The sequence below is a fragment of the Marmota marmota genome, unplaced genomic scaffold, assembly GCF_001458135.2.
Source record: "Marmota marmota marmota unplaced genomic scaffold, marMar, whole genome shotgun sequence".
In the NCBI taxonomy this organism is placed as follows: Eukaryota; Metazoa; Chordata; class Mammalia; order Rodentia; family Sciuridae; genus Marmota; species Marmota marmota.
This window is the reverse complement of record NW_026000305.1, coordinates 3,492,485-3,518,124: the sequence shown is the minus strand read 5'-3', so window position 1 is coordinate 3,518,124 and position 25,640 is coordinate 3,492,485. Positions and strand designations below refer to the sequence as shown.

The window sequence follows — 25,640 nt, the reverse complement described above, 5'->3', positions numbered from 1 at the left end:
TCTAAAAATGAAGAATAACAAATTCTTATAGTGAAATACTCAGTAAATCTAATTAAAATATCAGTTGAAAATATCACCAATAGTTTAGAAGACAGATTTTTCAGGCCTTAAAGACAGTAAATAATCTTTAAAAAAAAGTTGACAATAATGAAAAGATGATAAGTGACCATGGGTAGAATACACATGGTGGCACATGCCTATAATCCCAGCAGCTCAGAACACTGAGGCTGGAGCATCATGAGTTCAAAGCAAGCCTCAGCAACATAGCGAGACCCTAAGGAACTCACTAAGACCCTGTCTCTAAATCAAATATAAAAAAGGGCTGGGGATGTGGCTCAGTGGTTAAGCACCCATGAGTTCAATCCCCAGTACCAAAAAATAAAGTGAAATAAAAAGAATTCAGTGATAACTTTTAAAAACCATATATAAGAATCTTTGGCATAGAAAAGTCCCCTGATATACAAATTAAAGAAATGTACAACTTTTTCAATGAAATAATATTAGAACATTTCAAACCCTCAGGAAAACACAAATGCAAGATGCATTTAGAACCCCAAATAGGTATGATTAAAAAAGATCTTCTCCAAGGCACATTATAATTAAAAATCCCTAGTACATGGAATAAGGACAGAATTTTTAAAAACACAAGAAAAAACAGCAGGTCAAATGAAGTGGTAAACCAACATTACTTGAACTTATTATTTTTCTACCCAGTCTTTAAAAGCCAGGGAGGGTTAGAACTGTGTATATCACATCCTGAAAAATAACAGGTGTCAACCAGGTTTAAAAAATACAGCAAAATTATCCTTCTGAGTTGAACACGAAATGAAAACTTTCCATGATAATCAGAAATTTAAAAAACATATATTCAGTAAGCCAGCACCACAAAACATACTCAATGAAATATTATACACCATAGAAATGAAACATGAATGTAAGCTAGCATATGGATAAATCTCATGAGAAGTGTAGTCAATTAAAGGAGAATCAAGCTTAAATAAAAATTAGATATAAATAAAAATGCAAGAAATAACAATCATTCTCTACAATAACAATATTTATGGTCTAAATTCTCATTACAAAAGACAAAAAAGGACATTTTATACTGATTAATGGAATCATCCAACACCAATGTAGAATGGTTGTAAATATTTATGCCCCAAACTTTGCTGAACCTATGGAACAAAAAGCAAACTCCAGTTGATACAAAGAATCAAATAGGCACCAATACAATAATACTGTTATTTCAGCATACCTCTCTCATCACTGGACAGGACATCCACACATGAACTAAGTAAAAAACCTTCAGAACTAAAAAAAAAAAAAAAACTATTAAATAGTCTTAACAGACATCTAAAGAATATTTTATTTATCAATAAATGAATTAAATTTCTTCTGAGTAGCACATGGAATCTTCTCTAAAATAGACTATATTTTAAGAAACAAAGTCAGTCTTAGCAAATAGGAAAAACAGAAATATTTCTTGCATCCTATTATATCATAATGGAGTAAAAACTAGAAATCAGTACCAAGACAAAACCATTTATCACATTAACATTAACTGATAAAATTTTAAATGAGGAATGAGTCATTGAAGAAATCAGGGATGAAATCAAAATGTTCTTAGAAACAGTTAATGGAGATATATCAAAATTTCTTGGACACAGGAAGGTAGTTCTAATAATAAAGTTTATAACATTGAGTGTCTTTGCTAAAAAAGAAAAACCTCAAATAAGTAATCAAATGCTATACCTCAATTCCTTAGAAAAATCAGGGAAAAAAACTTATTACAAGACCAGTAGAAGACAAGTGGTATTTATGATTAGCTAAAAAGATAATAATATTGAGAATAAAAAAATACACAGGATCAATGAAGCAGAATTTTACTATTGGAAAAGATAAATAAGATTGTGATCTTATCCAAACTAATCAAAAGAAAAAGAGAAGTCTCAAATCAACATAATTGAAGAATAATGATAGATAAGAACACTAACATTTCCGAAATGAAGAGGATAATTAGAATCTATTTGGAGAATTATAATCCAATATTCTGGAAAATCTAGATGATATTTACAAACCTCTAGACACACATGCCCTTCCTAAATTGAATCATGATTATATTGAATACCTAAATATACAAATATCAAGCCAGGAAATTGAAGCAGCAATTAGAAGACATCCAAAAAGGAAAAACCTAAGATCAGATAGACTCATAGGTGAATTCAAGAATACATTTAAAGAAGAACTAATTTCTATGCTCTTGAAAATATACCATAAGCGGCTGGGGTGGTGACTCAGTGGTGGAGCACTTGCTTTGCATGTATGAGGCACTGGGTTTGATTCTCAGCACCGCATATAAATAAATGAATGAAAAAACTTTATAAAATATATCATGAAATAGAAAGGGAGAAATAGAAGGAGACTGAACATTTCTTTCTGTAAACATTCATTCTGTAAAGCCAGTATTACCTAGATACTAAAGCTAGATGATGACACAATAAAAAAAAAAAATAATAAGGCATTGGCACCAAAACAGGCAAGAAGACCAATGGAACTGAAGATATCAACTTAGTTAAATCCTAAGCAACGTAGTGTGACCATGTGTCAAAATAAAAATAAAATAAAATAAAAGTGCTGGGGGTATAATTAAGTGGTAAAGAGCCCCTGGTTTCATACTCAGTACATATGCATATTTGTCTGGAAGAATGGATTTTAAAATTACCAAATTCTATACTGTCTCAAAGAAACATACTTGATGGGCAAAGATACTCTTAGACTGAAAAGATGAAGATGGAAAATAAAATTCCATGCAAAGGAAAACTGAAATCAAGCAGGAGTAGCTCTTCTCATATTAGACAAATCATATTTTAAGCCAAAATTAATCAGAAGAGACAAAGTTCAATATTTTTGGTAAAGAGAAAAATCAAATAATAAGATAGGAAGTATTGTTAATATTTATGCCCTAAATGTCTGTTTTAGTCAGTTTTATTGTGGCTGTGACTAAAAGATCTGACCTGAACAGTTTTAAAGGAGGAAAAGTTTGAGGGCTCACTATTTCAAAGGTCTTAGTCCATAGAAGGCTGGCTCCATTCCTCACAGATTGGGGTAAGGCAGAACTTTGTGGAGAGAGAGTATAACAGAGGGATGTGGCTTACATAGTGATTAGAAAGCAGAAAGAGAGATCTCCACTTGTTAGATACAAATATATACCCCTAAGCTATGCTCCAAATTCCCATCTACTCCAGCCACACCCTACCACTTCTATTACCACTTACTTAATCCCTATCAGGGAATTAATTCACTGATTGGGATAAGACTCTCATAAATCCAAATATTTCTCCTTCTTACATTGTCTCACAAGTGAGCTTTTGGGGGACACCTCACATCCAAATCATAACAATATCACTATACCCAATTTCATAATAGAAGTTTTACTTATTAAAAGTAACATTAATTATATTATTAAAAGTTTTACTTTTACTAATAATCCCACTCCACAGCATATACCCACAAGACTTAAAATCAGTATACTACAGTGATGTGGCCACATCAATGTTTATAGCAGATCAATTCACAATAGCAAAACTATGGAACCAACCTAGGTGCCCTTCAACAAATGAATGGATAAAGAAAATGTGGAATATATATACACAATGGAATATTACTTGGTCATAAATAAGAATAAAATTATGACTTTTGCCAGTAAATGGATAGAACTGGAGACTATCATGCTACGTGAAAAAGCCAGTCCCTAAAAGTGAAAGGCTGAACGTTTTCTCTGGTATATGGATGCTGACTCAGAATAGGCCAGCAGATGGGGGTAAGGGAGGAGTGGAGATTTACTGATTGGACAGGAGGGAGTGAGGGAATTGAGGGGGAGATGACAATGGAAAAGACAGTAAAAATGAATCAAACTTAACTTTCCTATGTTCATATATGAATATGCAACCAGTGTAACTGCAGATCATGTACAACCACAAGAATGAAATACACTCCATATATTTATATGTCAAAATACATTATATATCTTAAAAGAATAAATTAAAAAAATAAAAATGAGTTGGATATTCTTAGAAAGTTATTAGGTTATGAAGGCTCCATCATTGTGAATGGGATTAACTTCCTTAGTAAGAGGCTTCAGTAAGCTGCCTGGCCCTTCCATCCTTTTTACCATGTAAAGACTCAGTATTTTCTCCTGATAAGAGAAAAAGCTAACTTTGAAGAATAAGGTACATATTAACTAGACAAAGAAACATTATCTCCTCAATCTTGGACTTCCCAATCTTCTCGAACTGCAAGAAATGGATTGTTGTTTATAATTTACATAGTCTACAGTACTTTTGTTATAATAGTCTGGAATAGTCTAAGGTGTATCAATTAATTCAAAAACCACTCATGAATTACCACTTACTGAGGATACAATGAGAAGGAACAAAACTGATCTTTGTGCTTTTGAAGTTTATAGCCTTAAATAGAGGACTTAAGATATATCATTTCATTTACTAAGAAATCACATCATAATTACAACTTAATAGCAGACTGGTTCCTATATATGGTAGGGTAAAATAATAACTAATTAGTGCATACTACTCAATTAAGTGTGTTTATTTAACATGTTTCAAAAGTCATTCGCAAGCCATACAGTAAAATTAGAAGTCAGTGGATTTAAGTTATTATTAATAATTGATAAAATGTGATTAAGGAGAAGGAAAATTCAAGGATGATACCCAGAATTTTTCTTCAACAGCAGTACAGATGAAAGTACCTTTCCTTTGTTGATTTTAACATTCTGTTGTCTCAGATATGCATTTGATCCTCTCCATTTTTACCTTAACCACCTTAGTACAGGCATTTCTGCTCCTACTACATAGACGATTACAATAACTTCTAGCCTCCAGTTGATGACTACTCCAACACTTTCCCTTCCAGTTCATATTCCATAGTGCTGCCAAAACAATCATCATAAAACACAAATCAATCCACAACATTCTTTGTTTCAGAAAAACTCCAAGGCCCCTCTGAAATACACAGTGGTAAAAGGGAAACATAATAACCTGTCGATGACTATTAGGTTGTTGAGAATTAAGGCTTACCATTTGCCTACACTGAGCAAGGAAATTTGCACTTGCTCAGGCCATTCGGCAAATGAAAATCTGGATTTCTGTAAATAATTGCAGCTGCAATACACACATTTTTGTTTATTTTTTATTTACTTAAAAGTTCATTAATAGTTAAGAATAGGGCAAGGACATTTCTAGATAATGGTTGATGAAATTCATGATTACTTTTGTTAATTGAGCAGATGTGCACACTCCCTTTCAGTGTTTTGAATTCTACTTTCTCCTCTATTTCCCACAGGGATCCCCAGAACAAGTGATTCATCAAAGTATCAACTCTGCCTCTCATGAATTGCTATGACTACCATGATCAAGGACCTAGTCAAGTGAAAGGAAAAATTTTGAGATTCTAGGATAACTGATTTCATTTAGAGAAAACAGAGTAAAATACTGAATATGCCAAATAAAAGATAATTTGAAAGACAGGAGGTTGCCAGGATGTGGACCTGCATGTTTAATAAACTAGAGATATGTATTTTTGTGTTTTTCTTCATTATGTGTTCAATGTTATACAAATGATACAGTTTTATTGCTCAGGATATATACCATATTATCAATAGTGAATTACTGAATTATGGGACTTAAGAAGAAAATATTTTTTATTTATACATTCTATTATTTTTACCATATGAATGCATTGTTTTTTAATATTAGTATTACAATAAAGAAAAGTGTCATTCCCCATAAAACAAGTTATTGTTAAAATTTTGTATGGTATCACATGCCTTCCTTGAAAATGAAGTAAGTTAATATATTCATTAATTGATTTAATTGTTTTTAATTTTATGTGAAAATTTGCACTAGCTGCTCTAATCACAGTCTTTAAACTAGACATTAATATACTTTGAAGCATTGATCACACTAAGCACATACAGTGAATCACTATCTGATATATATTATCAAAGAATTCTGAACCTTAAAATACACATATTTAACTATGTACAGTAGAGAGCAGTATGAGGGGGAGGCAAAACTCAGGCCTGACTTGCAATTTTATTCAGAATTGTGAATGTTTTCAGAAGCTCTCCTAGTTTAAATAGATTCTGAACTCTGACTTTCCTTATTTAACAAGAACAGGGCTGAGAAACAACTTGGAAAAAAACAAACATCAGTTGCAGAATTATTTATTTTAACTCTAAAAGGCAATGCAATAGTGGAGGAACTACACTGCAATATATTAAGCAACACTACCACCTTATGGCCAAGAGTAGGAAGTTCAACAAAAAGAACCTTGTTGAACACAGACCAGTTGAAAGAAATGAGAATTAAATTACAAACAAAGGAATAGACTGTGTAAAAAGCACCAGTTCAAACTAGAGTATAACAAATTGGCAAGTTTCAAGGGCACATACAGTGGATACAAATAAAAACTAACGAACTCATTCTATTTGAGAACGATTCCAGTTTCTTAGTGACCTGTTAAATAAATAACAAGTGTTCATTCGTAACCTAATGCCTCAGCACTTGTTCCCAGGTATAGTTCACTAGATGGTATCTGACTGATTTATACTCCATTAGAAAAGGAACAGAGACTTGTATTGAATCCTACTGTCTATACTTCACCACTGCTTCCATAACTGCAGCATCTTGCATGGATCTCCTTCCAAGTTCACTAGAGATAAATCAAAAGAAATAGACATCTCTTAACTATCTACTTTTGGAGAGTTTATTGGCTGGAATACCTTGTTATAAAATTTGAATCAAATGTGATTTATTCCCTCTAGGACAGCCATTCAATGGTTTAAATTGCAGGCTAAAATAGAATACTTTTTGTAAAATTAAATTTTACAAAAATCTTATTATGTAAATTAGGAAAAATGAAATTGTTTCCATGATGAAGTGTGGAATGGCCTGTAGCCCCAATTATTTGACATCCTCCTTCCATCAGTTTGGCTATTTCAGTTTGCAAGAAACAGGCTACTCAGGTTTCTCCATTTATTAGGAGGATATATTAAGTAATGAAACCTCTTGATTGAGAGATTTACTTTAGTCTTCATTTCACAGTGCAGAAAAATCAAGAATAAATAGCTCTTCTGTTTTGCTTCATTTTACTTCATGCAACTTATAAATTAGTATTTAGTACAATTTTATTAAAATAAGCTAGCTGAATTGTTTGCACTAGTTTCAGTTTTCACTCATGCATATACAGTTAGACAATATTTGACAAAAGCAGCAAGAATACACAATGAGTAAAAGATAGTCTTTTCTTTTTTCATTATAAATGATATTTTCCTGATATTATTTTAATTTTGTTACATTAAATACAAAATGTAACAAATCATGCAAAATGAGAAATTAAGTTATAGTTGTGTTGCCAAATATCAATGTCTCAACACAGAAATATTGCAATACGGAATTTATCAATACAAATATTTACCTCTTTTATATTTTAAGCAACTTGAATAAAAGTAGATTCATTGATACCTATGAGTTTGGTGGCAACATTTATAAACATTAAAAATGAATTAATAAGAAGGTGATTTGCAGTTTTAGTGCAAAATTTTTCATGGAATGAAACTACAAAATTTTAACAGCATGTTCAATGTTCTTTGTCTTTGTTTTTAATGTACTCTGATCTTCTAATGAAGGAAAACAAAGTGAGACAAATATTTTGGTTTTCTCCTCCAAAAGTGTAATTGTACTTCACATTCTTCCTAAATTTATAATCTACTATAGCAAGTTCTTATTACCCCAAGGAATAACCTGGGAAAAAAAATGGAAACTAGAGGAACATTCTGTCGGCATCAAAAATAATTACTGGAAACAAGGATTAAATACTGAGTTGCACCTAGTTCCACCACATTATGGGCATATAACTTCTAGAAAGCATTCTAACATGGACTTTCTAAGAAACTCTAAAGTGAAGTTAGTGATATCTGTTTGAGGATCAAATAAACAGGACTGTAAAATAAAGGCCATAAAATAAATGTGTTTTCCTACAGTTATACTTGTATCCCTAATGAACTGAAAACAAGAATAATAGAATAAAAGTAATTGAATATCAATTAGTTAATGAATATTGTTAGATAATTTCCCGTTTATTCACATTATAGATGTTCAACCTTCATGACACAATTAATCCAAGGGGGGAAAATCTAATGTAAATGTTATAAAGTGTCTTTAGGTCAGAGTTAGGAATTTAAAATCTAATCAAAATATGAGTTTATTCTTATAACAAGGAAACATATACATTTGGATTTTTGAAATGAAAATTTGACAAAATAAGCTTTTACTTGTTAATTATTAGATGGATTGCCATTACATAAAATATTGTGTTTAAATACAGCTTCACAGTTTGTACAGTACTTTCATATGTACTACCTTGGTTCATCATAATAACCTTGTAATGTGAGATGGGCAAAGAGAAATATTTTTCTTTTGAGATAACATTTCAGCTGAACATAAAGGATTAATAGTACTATTAAAGTCAAGCCAAGGTAAAGAAGAGATTCTAAGAAGAGAGACCACGTGTAAGAGGAGAAAGAAGTAAAACATCCATGCTTAGTAAACCACAAACACTATGGTGCAATAAAGAGACAATGCAAGAAATGGGAATTGAAGGGTGTGAAAGAGCCAGCAAATGGTCTTATATGCAGTGCTAAGAAACTTTATATTTGTTCTAATTAGTTATACATGACAATAGAATGCATTTTGACACACTGTACACAAATGGAGTACAACTTCTCCTTCCTCTGACTGTACATGGTGGACAGTCACATTAGTAGTGTAGTCATACATGTACATAGGGAAATAATGTCTGTCTGATTACACTGGCCTTCCCACCCCCACAATACCTCTCCTCCACTCACTCCCCTCTACCCAATCCAAATTTCCTCTATTTTTCCAAACTCCCCCTCCCTTATTGTGGATCAGCATCCATATATGGGATTGACTTACTCCACTGAGCATGATATTTTTCAGCTCCATCCAATTATCTGCAAATGCCATAAATTCTTCTTTAAGGCTGAGTAATATGCCATTGTGTATATATACCGCATTTTCTTTATCCATTCATCTGCTGAAGGGCATCTAGGTAAGTTACATAGTTTAGCTATTGTGAACTGATCTACTATTAACATTGATGTGGATGTGTCTCTGTAGCATGCTGATTTTAAGTCCTGTGGGTATAAACTGGGGAGTGGCTTAGCTGAGTCAAACTGTGGTTCCATTCCAAGTTTTCTGAAAAATCTCTATACTACTTCCAGATTGATTGCACCAATTTGTAGTCCCACCAGCAATGTATGAGTGTACCTTTTTCCCCACATCTTTGCCAACACTTATTATTTCTTGTATTCTTGAAAATTGACGTTTTGACTAGAGTAAGATGAGATTGTAGAGTAGTTTTGATTTCCATTTCTCTAGTTGCTAGAGATGATGAACATTTTTTCATATGTTTGCTGATCGAGTGTATTTCTTCTTCTGTGAAGTGTCTGTTCAGTTCCTTAACCCATTTAATGTTTTATAGAGTTAAGTTATTTGAGTTCTTTACATATCCTGGAGAGTAGTGCTATATTTGAGATGAGTTTGGTAAAGATTTTCTCCAATTCTGGAGTATCTCTCCTCATGCTGTTGGTCATTTCCTTTGCTGAGAAGACATCTTTTAGTTTGAACCCATTCTATTTATTGATTCTTGATTTTAATTCTTGGACTTTAGGAGACTTGTTAAAGAAGTCAGGTCCTAAGCCAACATGATGAATATTTGGGCCAATTTTTTCTTCTATTAGGTGCAGGGTCTCTGTTCTACTGCCTCAATCTTTGATCCACATTGAGTTAATTTTTGTGCAGGGTGAGAAATAGAGGTTTAATTTTATCTTGCTACATATGGATTTTCAGTTCTCCCAACACCCTTTGTTAAATAGGTATGCTTTTGGCACCTTTGAGATTACTGTATTTATGTGGGTTTGTCTGTTTCTTCTATTCTATACCATTGCTCTACATATCCCTTTTGGTACCAATATCATGCTGTTTTTGTTACTATAGCTCTATAGTATAGTTTAAGTCTGGTATTGTGTTGCCTCCAGCTTCACTTTTCTTGCTAAAGAGTGCTTTAACTATTCTGGGTTTCTTATTTTTCCAAATGAATTTAATGATTGCTTTTTCAAGTTCTATGAAGAATGTAATTGAGAGTTTCATATGAATTGTATTAAGTCTATGTAATGCTTTTGGTAGTATGGTTATTTGATAATATTAATTCTGCTTATCCACCAGCATGGAAGACCTTTCCATCTTCTAAGGTCTTCTTAATTTCTTTATGTTGAGTTCTGTAGTTGTAATTGTAGAGGTCTTTCACTTTTTTTTACTAGATTGATTTCCCAGTATTTTATTTTTTAAGGCTACTGTGAATAGGGTAGTTTAGCTAATTTCTCCTTCAGTGGATTCATCACTGATGTATAGATATGACTTTGATTTATGGGTGTTGATTTTATAGCCTTCTATTTTGCTGAATTTATTTATTAGTTTTAGATGTTTTCTGGTGGAATTTTTTGGATCTTCTAAATATATAATCATGTCATCAGCAAATAGTGATAGTTTTAATTTTTCCTTTCCTATTTTTATCCCTTTAATTTCTTTTGTCTCACTGCTCTGGCTAGAATTTCAATGACTATGTTGAATAGAAGTAGTGAAAGAGCACATCCCTATCTTGTTCCAGTTTTTAGAGAAAATGCTTTCAATTTTTCTTCATTTAGAATGAGGTCAGCCTTGGGCTTAGCATAGATAGATTTTCAAACGTTGAGGTATGTTCCTAATATACCTAGTTTTTCTAATGTTTTGAACATGAATAGGTGCTGTATTTTGTCAAATGCTTTTTCTGCATCTATTGAGATAATTATATGATTCTTGTCTTTAAGTCTATTCATGGATGAATTATGTTTATTGATTTCTGTGTGTTGAATCAACATTGCATCACTGGGATGAACCCCACTTGATCCTGGTGCACTATATTTTTGCTATGTTTTGTATATGATTTGCCAGAATTTTATTGAAAATTTTTGCATCTATGTTCATCAAGATTATTGGTTTGAAGTTTTCTTTCCTCCTTTTGTCTTTGTCTGGTTTGGGTATCAGGGTGATACTAGCCTCATAGAATGAGGTTGGAAAGGTTCCTTCCCTTTCTATGTCATGGAATAATATGAGGAGTATTGGTATTTATCCTTTTTTCATTAATGAATATATTCATTTTAATTAGGTATATATGACAGCAGAATGTGTTTTGACTCGTTGTACACAATTGCAACACAACTTTTCATTTTTCTGGTTTTACACAAAATAGTGTGACACCATATGTGCAGTCATACATGTACCTATGATAATGATGTCCATCTCATTTCACCACCTTTACTGCCGCCATCCCCCCTCCCCATCTCTCCCTCTTCTTTGCCCAAAGTTCCTCCATTTTCCCATGCCCCCCCCCCATTATGAATCAGCATCCACTTATCAGAGAGAACATTCCACCTTTGGTTTTGGTGGATTGGCTTACTTCACTTAGCATAATATTCTCCAACTTCCATCCATTTAACTGCAAATGCCATAATTTTATTCCCTTTTAATGCTGAGTAATATTCCATTGTGTATATATACCACAGTTTCTTTATACATTCATCTATTGAAGGCCATCTAGGTTGGTTGCACAGTGTAGCTATTGTAAATTGAGCTGCTATAAACATTGGTGTTACTACATTACTATAGTATGCTGATTTTAAGTCCTTGAAAGTCTTGTATAAGTAAGCTGAGAATCCATCTGGTCCTGGGCATTTTGGGTTGGTAGACTTTTTATGGTGTCTTCTGTTTCTTTGATTGAAATTGATCTGTTTGGATTGTGTCTGTCCTCCTGATTCAATTTTCGTAGATCAGATAGCTCTAGAAATTTGTCGATGTCTTCAAGATTTTTTATTTTATTGGAGTATAACTTTTCAAAATAGTTTCTAACTATCTTCTGAATTTAAGTAGTGTCCATTGTGATGTTTCCTTTTTCATCACAAATTTTAGTAATTTGAGTTTTCTCTCTTTCTCTTCATTAGTGTAGCTAAAAGTTTATCCATTTTATTTATTTTTTCAAAGAAACAACTTTTCATTTTGTCAGTTTTTGAATTGTTTCTTTTTCTTCATTTTCATTGATTTCAGCTCTGATTTTGATTATATTTTTTCTACTACTGCTTTTGGTGTTGATTTGTTGTTATTTTTCTAGGACTTTGAAATGTAATATTAAGTCATTTATTTGTTGACTTTTATTCTTTCACAGCTTGATATATATTATTCCAGGACCTCCTTGTGTTGAGGGTTTGGGTTGAGAAATAAGCAGAGATTCAAATTGGTTTCCTCCTAGATGTAATTTGATTTTTTTCTTTCTCATCCTTTAAAATTATTTCTTTACTCTGTGTGTTAGTCATTCTCATTTTGATGTGCTTTGGTGTGGATTCTCTGAAATTTTGTATATTTGGGATCCTGTGATCCTCTCACAATTGATTTTCCATTTCATTCTTTAGATTTGGGACATTTTCTGATATTATGTGATTCAATAATTGTGCATTTCTTTGATTTTTATCTCCACCCCTTTTGTCTATTCTTAAACTTTATCTTTTCATTTTATCACATAATTCTTGGAAGCTCTGTTCATGGTCTCTTAACATCTTCTCTCCATGGTCAACTTTATATTCAAGATTATATATTTTGTCTTTATTGCCTGAGGTTCTGTCTTCCATGTGGTCTAATATCTTGGTGATACATTTTATTGAATTTTTAATTTGGTTCATTGTTTTCTTCATTTCAACGACTTCTGCTTGATTCCTTTTTATAATCTCTTCCTCTTTATTGAAGTGAATTTTACTTCCTGCATTTTCTCCCTGATACCATCCTTTATTTCAAAGATAGCTTTAACTATGTGCCTTCTAAAGTTCTTCTCTGACATTTTTTTCTACTGTGTTATCAATGGATTCCATTATTGGGGCATCTTGGTTTCTTTGGGATGCTTTGTTCCCTTTTTATTCATATTGTTTGTGTGTCTTCCCATCTAGCGGTAGAGATACAAGGTCATACAGTTTCTACCCCATAGTCTTTCAGTTTCCCTGATGGCTTCCAGTACCACCTCACCTTTATGGGTAAGACCAGTATTAACATCAAATATATATATCCTTAAACCAAATAGCTTCTATTAATGCACTCTCAATAAACAGAAGTGACATGTTCAATTATAGTCTACAATATAAACATAAATTTGCTAAAGTGTTTACCATTTGAAATGATAGACAAGGAGGGATCAGAAGTAGTGTAGGATATGATGTTTATGAGGGAAACAGATATAAGATATAGGTAAAAGTTTATAGTAAGAGCAAAGAAGGAATTAGTAGAGGTTGGCTTTTACCATGAAAAGTGAAAAAAAGAATCCAGGGAGACAGATAAGTGAGAGACAAAATATATACAGATTTTTTAAAGTAAAAATATAAGAATACACAACAAATCTGTAATAAACTATTCAGACAGCCCATTCCTCAATAAATTGATGCATGAAAAATATTTGGATTCAAAGATGCTCAAGATGTGAGAGAGAGGATTTAAAAAAAAGAAAAGAAAAAAAGGAAGTCTCAATGGAAAATTGAACAGTTGTTTTCTTTGGTTTCCAAAAATTGTCTCAGCTTCCCTTCTGTGCCAATAGGTGGGGTTGTCTAAAGTTGGATGGTAACTCTAGTCCAGTGAGTGCCAGACTGGTTGGCTGGGAGAGGTGATAGCAAGATGCCCTCACGCCCTTTTCCAGTCTTCCCACCCATTGTAGCTGGCTCCTTCTGTCCCCACATACTTCAGGACTCACTGAGCTGGAGACAGACTGGTTTTCTCCAGTTTCTCCAACCTGGGCTCCCCCCAGAAAACTATCCTCAGTCTCTGGCTTTTCACAAGCTTGCCAGGCCCACCCTCCACCAAGCACACTCAGCTGCAATATGAGAGATTTGGGCTTTAGATTCCCTAGGCTGTGCTTTGCTGAAATTCCAAGATCTCAACGCTGTTTCAACTTTCAGAGAGACAACAAGGGATGTGCTCACACAAAGGAGCATCCCTGCAAAGTGGCAGCCAGATGTCAGCCACTAGCATAACCAGCAGGAAGACCTCAGGTGCAAGCAGACCTGCAGGTACACTGACAATATATCACCAGACTTTGGCCAGTGTCTCCGGACTGAGATAGCCATGCCCCAAATTTCAGGGATGGTGTTGGCAAACCTGCAGGCCCCTTGGCCCTGAACTCCCAAGCCCTGGCCAGTGTCCCAAGATGGCAGCAATCGCATGTAACCAAACCTGTGGGTACACTGACAATGGACTTACAGGCATCAGTGAGCCAATCCATGGGCAAATAGTGGGTAGTCTATGGGCAAAGGGCAGGCAATTGGCAAGTGAATGTTGGGCAGCAGGCAATGCGCTGGTGAAAGGCTGGTGTGAGCAGGCAAAAGGTGCACAAATGGGCAAAGAACAGACAATCAGTGGTGATCAGCAAGTAATCTTAATGTTGGGCTTCCAGGCCCTGGCCAGTGTCCCAAGACAGAGGCTGCTGTATCAAGATGGCTATGGTGACAGCTGCAGAGTTTCAAGATGTAGACAATCCCTACTGCAATGGCTATGGGCAGCTCAATTATCAAGATAGTATTTCAAATGGTGGTGGGAAAAAATGGATATCCATATTTAATACAACTAAATTGGAACTCTAAATAATATCACTCACACAAATTAATTCAGGATGGATTAAGAACTTAAATGACTATACACTAAAACTCCTAGAAAGGAAACTGGGAAAAATCCTAGACATTGGTCTTAGTAATAAATTTATATATATATATATATATATATATATATATATATATATATATATANATGCACAACTATACACAAATCAAAGTAGCCTAAAGAGGGTTCAAACATTCTGCAACAATATGGTGAAGAAAAAATACACAGTATCCATGTAGGAAGAATTGCTATTGATATCAGTATGTTTGAGATGCAAGGAGATGCCAAGGATCAAAGAACAAAGATTAGCAGTATCAGTAAGCACAATAAAGGCTATCTACAATCATCTTGTGGATAACACCAAACTAACAGTGAAAAGTTGAAAACTTTTCCCTTAGGATCAGAAATAAAAGAATAGCCACTCTCGTATTCTGTTCAACAAATATTGATAGTCCTAACTAGAGAAATTAAGTGAAAGAAAGAAAGAAAGAAAAAAAAGGCATGCTAGTAAAGAAGGTAAATTGTCCATATTTGCAGAAAACATGATTTTATATATAGAAAATCCTAAAGACTAAACACACACACACACACACACACACACACACACCAGAAAAATAAACTGGTAAAACTAATCAATAAATTCATTAAAGTTGCCAGACTTGAAATCAACATATAAAAGTCACTTATAGTTCTATATACAAAGAATAAAAGAATAGGATAAATTGAGAAAGCAATCCTATTTACCTTAACTACAAAATTAAAATATTTAAAAATAAATGTAATCAAGCAAATGAAAGATCTGAATAACAAAAACTATAAAATATTGATGAAAGAAATTGAGGAATACACAAATAAGAGGAAAGCTACCCTTCGTTCATGAATTGGACAAATTGATACTGCTAAAATATCCAAAATACACATAGCAATATAAAGATTTAATGAAATTTCAATCCCAGTTGGGATGGTATTCTTCGAAGAACCAGAAAAACACTGGCAAAATATGAAAACACACACACACACACACACACACACACACCTCCCAAATAGCTAAAGCAATTCTTGATTAGAAGAAGAAGAAGAAGAAGAAGAAGAAGAAGAAGAAGAAGAAGAACAACAACAACAACAACAACAACAACAACAAAGCTGGAGGCACCACAATGCCTGACTTCAAAACATACTTCAAAGCGATGTTAACAAAACAGCAAGATACTGGCATAAACCTGACACACAGAGAAGATGGCAGATTTAAAGAAGAATATGCATACCAGCAATTCTTCAGCACCAGACTTATAAAGCAGAAAGACGGCTCTGAAAGAAGGTTAACTAAGGGAACTCACTGAAATTCAATAGTAGATAGTAAAAGAAACCATAGAGACATATAAATTGTATGATTTGAAAATAATGTAAGAAATAATAGGGTCAGGGGTTATAGCTCAGTGGTAGAGTGCTAGCCTCACACATGTGAAGCATTGGGTTCAATCCTCAGCACCATGTAAAAATAAATAAAGCAAAGGTAAAAAAAGAAACAATACATTTTAGTTGGTCTAGCTTGGCTGGTGGCAGTGTCAGTAGCCACAGTACTGAAAGGAGAGGAAGCACATGCAAAAAGGAAAGCACAGCAGAATAAACTTGGGGACTTGTGAAATAGAGAGGGAGGCTGAAATAAATGAACCCAGAGTCAGTAGAGAAAGTTGTTGAATTAAAAACAATGGTAACTGGGGTCACTAGTGCAGGAACTATTTATAAGTAATGCAGATCTGCAAATAGAGGCAGGGAACTGGCAACTCATAAAGTAGGTGCCCACTTACCCAGCAGTCATATATTATGAGCCCCAGCATGTGCCCTGACCAGTGTGACTGATATAACTGCAGAGAAAATTGTGCCTAGAGGCTCTGAATACCAAGGAAAGAGAGTTCCCTTTGTTGTTGGTGCCCCATAAGAGCTAATAGGAAGATATCAATAATGGACAAATAGGACTGTCTGCTGTCAAGGGCTGATTTTGGACAACTCACCCAAATGTCCAGCAAGAAAACATCCCCTCAGCAATAAGGGGTATGTATCCAATCTCAAATACAAATTAACAGAAATCCAAATGTCTAAATCCCAACTACTGGAACTTCCAACTTAAAACTCTGCACCACCCCCACTACAGGAATACAAAATTTCTAATCATTCACCAGTCTATCCCATTCTATATCTGGAGACAAGAAATTGAGAGTTACTATGAGTGTGGGCTCCTAGCAACAATGGCTGGCAACTAAATAAGGAACAAAGACATTGAAATTAACGGCACTCAATTGTTGATGGAAGGGTTAAAGAGCCCAATTTTTAAAAATAATAATAATTTTGCCAATAGCTTCAACCACTTCAGCAGAAACAAGCCCTTTATTTCTCATTAATATTTTAATCATTTTTCTTATTTCCACATTCCCATTATTTTCCTCTTCTTTTAAATTTAAATTTTCCTTTTTTTTCAATTTTAATTTAATCATATTTATTATTTTTCCAGTTCCCTTCTGTGAGACAGTGGGGGAGACATGAAGGTATGTATGTTCTCACTTCATGGATTGTTAAAATAATTTTATTTTCAGTTTAGTTGCTTTCTTCATCACCTGTTTATATTTAGGATTGATTTAACTTAGGTGGGATATAATTATAAGTGGTTTGAGTTATTTTGGTTACATTTGTGTATTTAAACCTTGTTTTATATCCCTGTAATTGCCCCTTCTTGTCTCTCTTCTCCTACTAATGACCAAATTTCCGTTCCTTATTCCTCCCTCTCTTTTTTTTTTTACTTTATATTTTACTCCAAATTCTTTATAGCTATCATTTGCTACCTAGTCCCAGCCTCTCCTCTGTTCACTTTTTACATATTTCAAATTTTCTCTTGTCTTCATACCCTATTTTCTCTTCACTTGAGAAACTGTAATCCCACTATCTCATGCAATGTATAGTTTTATAGGAGAATAGGGGTAGGGACAAAGGGAGTGGGAACAGGGACTAAAATGGAGTAAATTACACTCCATGCATATATAATTTTGTCAAAATGAACATAAATACTGTATATAAATAAAATCTCTAAAAAAACATAAACATGTAAACAAAAAACAGAATAGAGAACCCAGGAAAAAATTCCACATATTTATGATCAACTTATTTTTGAAAAATATGTTAAAAACACACAATTTGTAAATCAATGGATGTGTAACTGATGTGATTCTGCAATCTGTGTATGGGGTGAAGGTGGGAGTTCATAACCCACTTGAATCAAAGTGTCAAATATGATATGCCAAGAAATTTGTAACGTTTTGAACAACCCACAATAAAAAATTAAAAAAAAAAAAAAAAAACACACACAATAGAGAAAGGAACATCTCTATAATAAATTGTGTTGGTAAACATTCATACACTATTTTGATATTTATATATAATATTTTACTTCAAATGAACAAAAAATTAATCTTTATGTATACATGTAGTATTTTTAATAGTTTTGATTGTTTAATTTAGTAGTTTTGATTGTTTAATTTGTTTGTTCTTTTTATCTGTACATGACAGTAGAATGTATTTTGATGTATATATATGCATGGAGTATAACTTATTCTAATTAGGATTACTTTCTTGTGGTTGTATATAAATATCAAGATACTGGCTTGACATACACAGTTTGCATAAATGTTCTTGCAGAATTAATAGAAATCAAGCTCTAATTATTAATAGGATTAAAAAAGAAAATAATAGTTACAAATATTCACATAGTTTTATATAACTGGGCCTAAGGCAAACAAACAACTTGATAGTTTCAAACTGAAAAAAAGTTTAATAATAAAATATTTTTTAAATATTTATTTTTTAGTTGTAGTTGGACACGATACCTTTATTTATTTACTTTTATGTGGTGCTTAGAATTGAACCCAGGGCCTTGCATGTGATAAACAAGTGCTCTACTACTGAGCCACAACCCAACCCCAAAATAAATTTTAACTAACAAGTTTTTTAATGATTTTGCTTGAAATAAATTTCAGGCAATATTCATAAGAGAATATTAATTTTATCTAGGCTTTGGGAACTATATATATTGTATATAATATATATAATATATGTTAAATATATATTATATTGTATATATAATTTAGAGTAATTACGTGTGTTTTAGGTGATTTTGTATGTATCTATATTACATAATTTATATGCAGTTACAAAGAAAATGTATGTTATTTAGATATTAAGTTGCTATTGATTCTAATGTTATTCCCATCTTGGATTTGAGTAGTCTTTTGTATTTTTTAAACTACAGTTATTCTGTTATCACTGCCTGCCATATTAAAGATTCCTTAAGCAATGTGTTTCTTGTACATGTTAGAGAAATAAGTGGTGTAAGATATTGCCAGCAAGTTCATGAAAATGTGGAAATGCTACATGATTTATATTAACAAAAATTAAACAATATTTTACATAGTGTTGTCTTCACTACTTTTTCCCATCAATTTTTCTTAAACATGTTTTTCATTGATATATTCCTAAAATTTTTAATAACATAGTGTCAATACACCTTTGCATGTACATAAATTATTTCAGGATTCTGTAAATACTCTTATTCATTAACTTTTATTACTGATTTTATCATGTTTATTTCGTTGGATTTGATATTTTATTTTTTCTTAATGTATAGATTTTTTAAAAATCAGTACATTTTATAATGTTGCACAAACTTTGTAAATATTGATGATAATAAAATAATTCCAATTAATAAAAAAACATTCATGCCACATGCAAAATAATGAAATTAGAACCTCATATCAAATGCAAAAATCAACTCAAATGTATTAGTTAAACATAACACTGAAAACGTCGAAACTTCTCGAAGAAAACATAAGTGGAAACACCATTACATTTGTCTAGCCAATGAATGCTTAGATAAGCCCCCAAAAGCATAGACAACAGAAATAAAATCAAACAATCAAAAATATATCATACTAAAATGCTTCTGCATGGCAAAGAAATAATCATCATAGTGAAGAGACAACCTTTTTAATGTGAGACTATGTTTGCAAACCATACATGATTAGAAGTTAATATCAAATGTATGTAAGAAAACTGACTCAACAGTTAGAAAACTAATAGCTCCATTTAAAACTGGGTGAAGTAAGTGAATAGACATTACTTGAAATAGTATTATTATCATGTATCATTAATAATTTATATATGTTATATATATATGTTATATTTTATATATATAAATATATATATGTACATATTCAACATCATTAATCATTAGAGAAATGCAACTCTACACCAAAATGAGACATCATCCAACATATGTTAGAATAGTTATTTTCAAAAATATAAAGGGTAACAAGTGATGATGAGAACACGAAGAAAGGGAACTCTTGTACATTGTGAGAGCATAAGTTGGTTTAGCCATTGTGGAAAACTGTATGGAGGTTTCCCAAAAAATTTACAAATAGAACTACCATATGATCCAGCAATCCCAATCCCACTGACTGAGTGTGTGTGTGTGTGTGTGTGTGTGTATCCATCCGTAGGTTACATCAGTATATCAAATATGTATCTGTATTATGATATCCATTGCAGCATTACTCACAATAGCCAATATATGCAATCAACATAAGCATCCCTCAAAGAATGAATGGATAAAGAAAGTGTGGTAGGTATATACAGTGTAAGATTATTTAACATTTAAAAAGAAGAAAACCCTTTTAATTTCCAACAATATAGATGAAGCTGGAGGCCATTATGCAAAGAGAAATAAGGCAGTCATAGAAAGACATATATAGTATCATCTCACTTATATGTGGAACCAACAGAGTTCAACTCATAGAAGCAAACAGACAAAAAAAGTGATTACCAGAGGGTAGGGATGAGCAATCTCTCCATTTCTGAGCTAATTACTCAGTCCTTCAGAGCTTTTTTATCACCAAATTTTCAATCATTTTGATATATTTGACCATCCACTCAAATCATGAGACATAACTCATGAATCAGTATATAATTATATATCTGACCATGTCTCCTTCCAAGCAAAGTGAACAAACAGGTGCACAGCTAAAAGTTTTGCCTACTGGGAGGATTTTTATTCCCCACTTTCCTGTAAAGAAATGTCGTGAAAAGGGCTATAGTGATGAAGTTTTCAATGTCCTGGTGGTATCTGCAAACCATACAGAATATATGTAAACTAGGCTCAAGTTTTCTTTTCCTCTATCAACAGAATATAGAAAATTCCCCATTAGGCCAAACGTGTAGGCTGGAAGAAAGAACTGTATCAGAATCTAGGACTTTGGACATTCTGGGCTAATTTGTCATGTAACCTACTTGTATCTCAGGGTCTCCTCAAACCCAAAGTGATATATATAATTTCCATTTGATGATGGAGTGTACTATGCATGTCTGACATTATAGGTTAGTGGATAGATAATACCTAATCTCTTCAGTTCCTTCAGAAATGTAGTATTACTTTTGGTTTACTATTTCCTATGATAGAGACTTTTCTAGTGGCTTTCGTTTGGCCTTTCCTACCATAATAATCCTCACTTCATAAGTCAAGGTGCCAATGAGAGAATTATGCTAGCTGCTGAGTATATCTATTCCAATTATGCACTCCAGAACTGGGGAAATAATCACAGGATAGTTCAGAAACCCAACTGTGAGACAGCCTTTTGCTAAAATTCCATTGATCACCTGAACTGCATAAATACTTTCTTCAATATGGTGAGCCAGAGAGACGTTTGGGCTACTTGAAATTAATGTCAGCTCAGAGTCAGGGTCCAGTAATCCCCTAAGTTTTAGTTATCTAATTTTACCAGTGAAAATTCGCCTTGGTATAAGGTCATAATTGTCTGGGGGGGCTGGGGACAAAATTAAAAGAGTAAATTTTGGCATATCTTGGTTTTCTCAATGGGATGTGATATGCTCTTGATTCAAGAGATTTTTGTCTCTGCAAATTGGCTAAAGTTGAGAATTTGATTAAGGAACTATGATGCACTGTTTGTAGGATTTGGGTTAGATTTTTTGCTGCATCATCCTAGAGCAATTCTGTTGAAAGCCACAGCCGAAGGGACCCCAGCAAACTTCCAGCTGCCAGCAAACAGCTGCGGACTCACAGCGGCCCCAGCAACATCTAACTGATTGGCTCCTCTGGGGTGATGCTCATTGGAGATGCTCATTGAGCTGTTTCCCCGCCCTTTCAGACTGCCAGCTGATGATTGGCTCACAGCGGCCCCAGCAACATCTAGCTGATTGGCTCCTCTGCGGTGATGCTCATTGGGCTGTTTCCCTGCCCTTTCAGACCACGGAGCTGCTCATTGGGGGACTTTTTTGGCTCCGCCCACGCAACCCAGCCAATCGGCCTCAAGAGCAGGAGGATGGGGGGAGGTGGTGAGGCTTGTGGTTGAGGGAGAGGCTTGTGGGAAGCCGGTGGTGGCAGTTGGGGCTCTGAGGGTTTTTCCTGAGGAGCTGTTTTGTTTGGCGTGTGTGGTTCTAAAAATAAAGTTAGTTTCTTTTGACAAGTGGCTCCTGATTGTGCCCAGCCAGACTGCGGCACAATTCTACTTACAGAGATCAAGTAAGAATTCAGCATATTTCCCATCAATTTTATTTTTAGGGGCACCATGGTCAACTATCTAATGACAAACATCTTTTAAGTCAAACTATTCTATTTCCAGCTTTAATTCCACTCTCCATCACGTTAATCTTACACACATTTACTTTGATGATCAAGTGCCACCATATGGCTGTGCCACCCCAGGACCCACTTACTCACATTACACTTTGGTTTTGCAACTCAGTAGCAACAGTTCACATTGTGGTATATAATATGTAAAGAAGGATTCTTCAAGAATGTTGGAGCTTCCCTAACAATTTATTTCATAGTTGTGGAGAAATGTGTGTCATCTAGACACCCCATTGTGGGAAAGCAGTTCATAATTCATAATTCATTCTAATATTCCAATCTATCTAGGCCTCTGAATCATTTTCTTCTCTACAATGCATCTAAGCAGGTCTGTTATTCCAATTTAATTTGTTGTAAGCCAATGTTTTCTAGTTATACAGAACATTGAGTTTTATTGTATATTTAAACATGTATATAGCACATATTGATCATTTTTCCTCCTTACTCTCCCTTTCCCTATCGTCTGCCTTCCTTATGATCTGCAATTTACCTTTTAGTCCATGTTTTAGCCAATAAATCACTAGTGTGTTTTTTTCTCCCAAGCAGCAACATTAAATCCAGAATCTCTGCTTAATGGTTCTATGTCCATAAAGTCAGGCCTGATCCAATATTTTTCTCTTTTTCCCACTTTCCCACATTTTAGTATCAATTCCTATGCATATTTACCAGATTTATGTCTGTATAAATTGAAAAAGTCATGTAATTTTTGAAGTGTGAAATGGCTCCTCATAAGTCATACTTTTTTTCCTCACTCGTTGGAATCTGCTGGTACTTAAGTCTAGGCATAGTTCTATAAACAAAGAAGGATGGTGGGATTAGTTCCTAAGAGTGAGAAGTGTTTTTCAGTGTAATCACCTCAAGGAAATCCATTACAGTTTCCTCAGGCAAACAGTGTTAACCTTGTGAGGCAGGGGTTGAAGAGCTATTTCAACTAGCACGGAACCATCACAATTTGTGGGTTCAGTGCCCCTGACTTCATAAGGATCTACCACATTCCAATTACCAGGATCTAATCTGTCCTCAAATAATGCACTCATTTTAACAGTATATACCCTTACAAAACTGTAAATTCAATTTTCTTTGGTACTCAGACACCCATAGGATGAGCTTCTAAGTTCAGTTCTCCTCAAATTTAGCTCTGTAGCTAAAGAAATACAGCTCTCTTTAAGAACAGATGTAGACATTTTCCATTCATTTATGCAGTGTTTGAGCTGGGAATTTGAATCCCTGAGCTTATCCTTTTCTTTTCCCAGTTTGCCTAGTAGAATAAGGATAAACCAATGAATCTCATTATAGTGATTGAGTTTGAGAAAAAAATGTTTGAAAGTATCATATACACAGTCACTCAGAACGTTGCATCTCCTGAGCATTTCATTAGGTATATCTAATAAAGATATCTGTCATATTACTACTGCTATATCATGATCTGGATTTTGAGGGTTCCCTTTACTACTGGAAATAGAGACCTTAATATCAGATTAGTGAACTAATTCCAAAAACTACAGAAGCAATTCAGAAAACTTATCCTTAAGCCTGTTCTAAAACCACACTTGACACCAAATTTATATTAGTCATGGTTTCACAGAAAAGCCATGCCATACCAAGAGGATACCTGGAAACCCAAAGAAGAGTTGATATTGTAGCTTGAGTCCAAAGGCAATCTGCTGGCAGAAATCCCTTTACTTCATGGGAAAACAGTTGTTTATCTCTTATGGCTTTGGATAATAACCACCCCCTTTATGGAATATAATGTGTTTTGCTAAAATCTAGTGATTCAATTGTTAACCTTATCTAAAAATACCTTCATAATCATGCCTAGAATAGTTTTTATCCACATATCCAACTGCTGTGGCTATTGAATTTTGACACATAAAATAAATTATCATACCATCCAATTATCTATGCCTTCGGACAGAAGAAACAGTAGATTTCTCTCTAGTTAAGACCCCTGAAGATATAGTGGATTTTCACAGAAATCACCAGCGTTGCAGCCACCCATGCAGAAATCAGAGCCTCTGGGCTTGAGTCTCCAGACTCCAGACTCAAAGCCCCGCAGTTCTAGCTCAGGCATGGCTCACAAGCGGCTTATTAGAAACACCTACCAGCACCTCTGCAGAACTCCAGACTGTGCTCTCTTCCCACGCAGGTCACTCGGCTGCTACCTATCCACAGCACAAGACCATCACGTGCTCCCCCCACAACACCAGACACTGCGTCTCTGGAAGCAGACCAACACCATTTTGGAAAACCTTCCTCATCATTTGGTGGTGGTCGTGGCTATCAGATTGGATCACCATTTGAGCTGGTACCTGATTGCCAATTCCTCCTCCCTCCCTAGCAGCATTAACTCAGCACAGTGGTCACCCAACACAAGAACAACTCTCAGTTGAACAGGAGTGCAGTGTGAACAGGGCACCACCCACCTGGTATGAGCCTGGGGGTGAGAGGTCCCACAGTTGGGGCCTGATAAGTAAGAGAGGGGAGGGGACTAAAGTCTGGGGCATAAAAGATCAGGATTTGGGAAATCCCCAGGCAAGAGAGGGAGAAGATACCGGGGGCTCATATTGAATGAGTGGTCACAAAAAATGACCCCTGAGGCACAATTTCCCTGCTGGGCCTGGTTAGCTGAACTCCCTGCTTCCAGATAATCCACACCAGGTCCAGCCTTCTCACCCTGGTTACCTTCACCATCCTGAGGGCAGAGTCACCAGCTTAAAACTGACAACTCTACCTACTAGATGATAAGAGAAGCATGAAAAGCATTCTTTTCTATTCTTTTTTTCCTCTTCTTTCTCTCCTACACATCTATTCTCTGGCCCTCACATCCCCAACATATGTAAAACTAAGAACTTTGCATGAAATAGGACTTTGAGGACTGAGTCACCCAAACAATGTAATATAGAGGAACTACAAACTTTTTTTTACTTTTTTTTTCTTTTTTGTCTCTCTTTTTTTCTTTCTTTCCCTTTTTATCTTTCTTCTTCCTTCACCCTCCAAATTATACTATTTTAAAATTCTGCATTTTTCTAAATACACATTTGTGTTTGTTTTATGTACTCTACTGTCTTCCCCTGTAATTGTCTACCCCAAATTACCTCCTATCCATTCTCCTGCTACTAACCCTCTTC

General features: G+C 34.3%; 1 protein-coding gene across 1 annotated transcript in view; it reads left to right on the top strand.

Annotated features, from left to right (window-relative positions):
- Cylc1 (cylicin 1) overlaps nucleotides 1-24,902 on the top strand; it is a 112,024-nt gene extending 87,122 nt beyond the window's left edge. The window contains exon 5 of the mRNA XM_048797286.1: nucleotides 24,486-24,902. Coding sequence (XP_048653243.1) covers nucleotides 24,486-24,902 — 417 coding nt within the window. The remainder of the gene's footprint in view (nucleotides 1-24,485) is intronic.
- The last annotated feature ends 738 nt before the right edge of the window (nucleotides 24,903-25,640 follow it).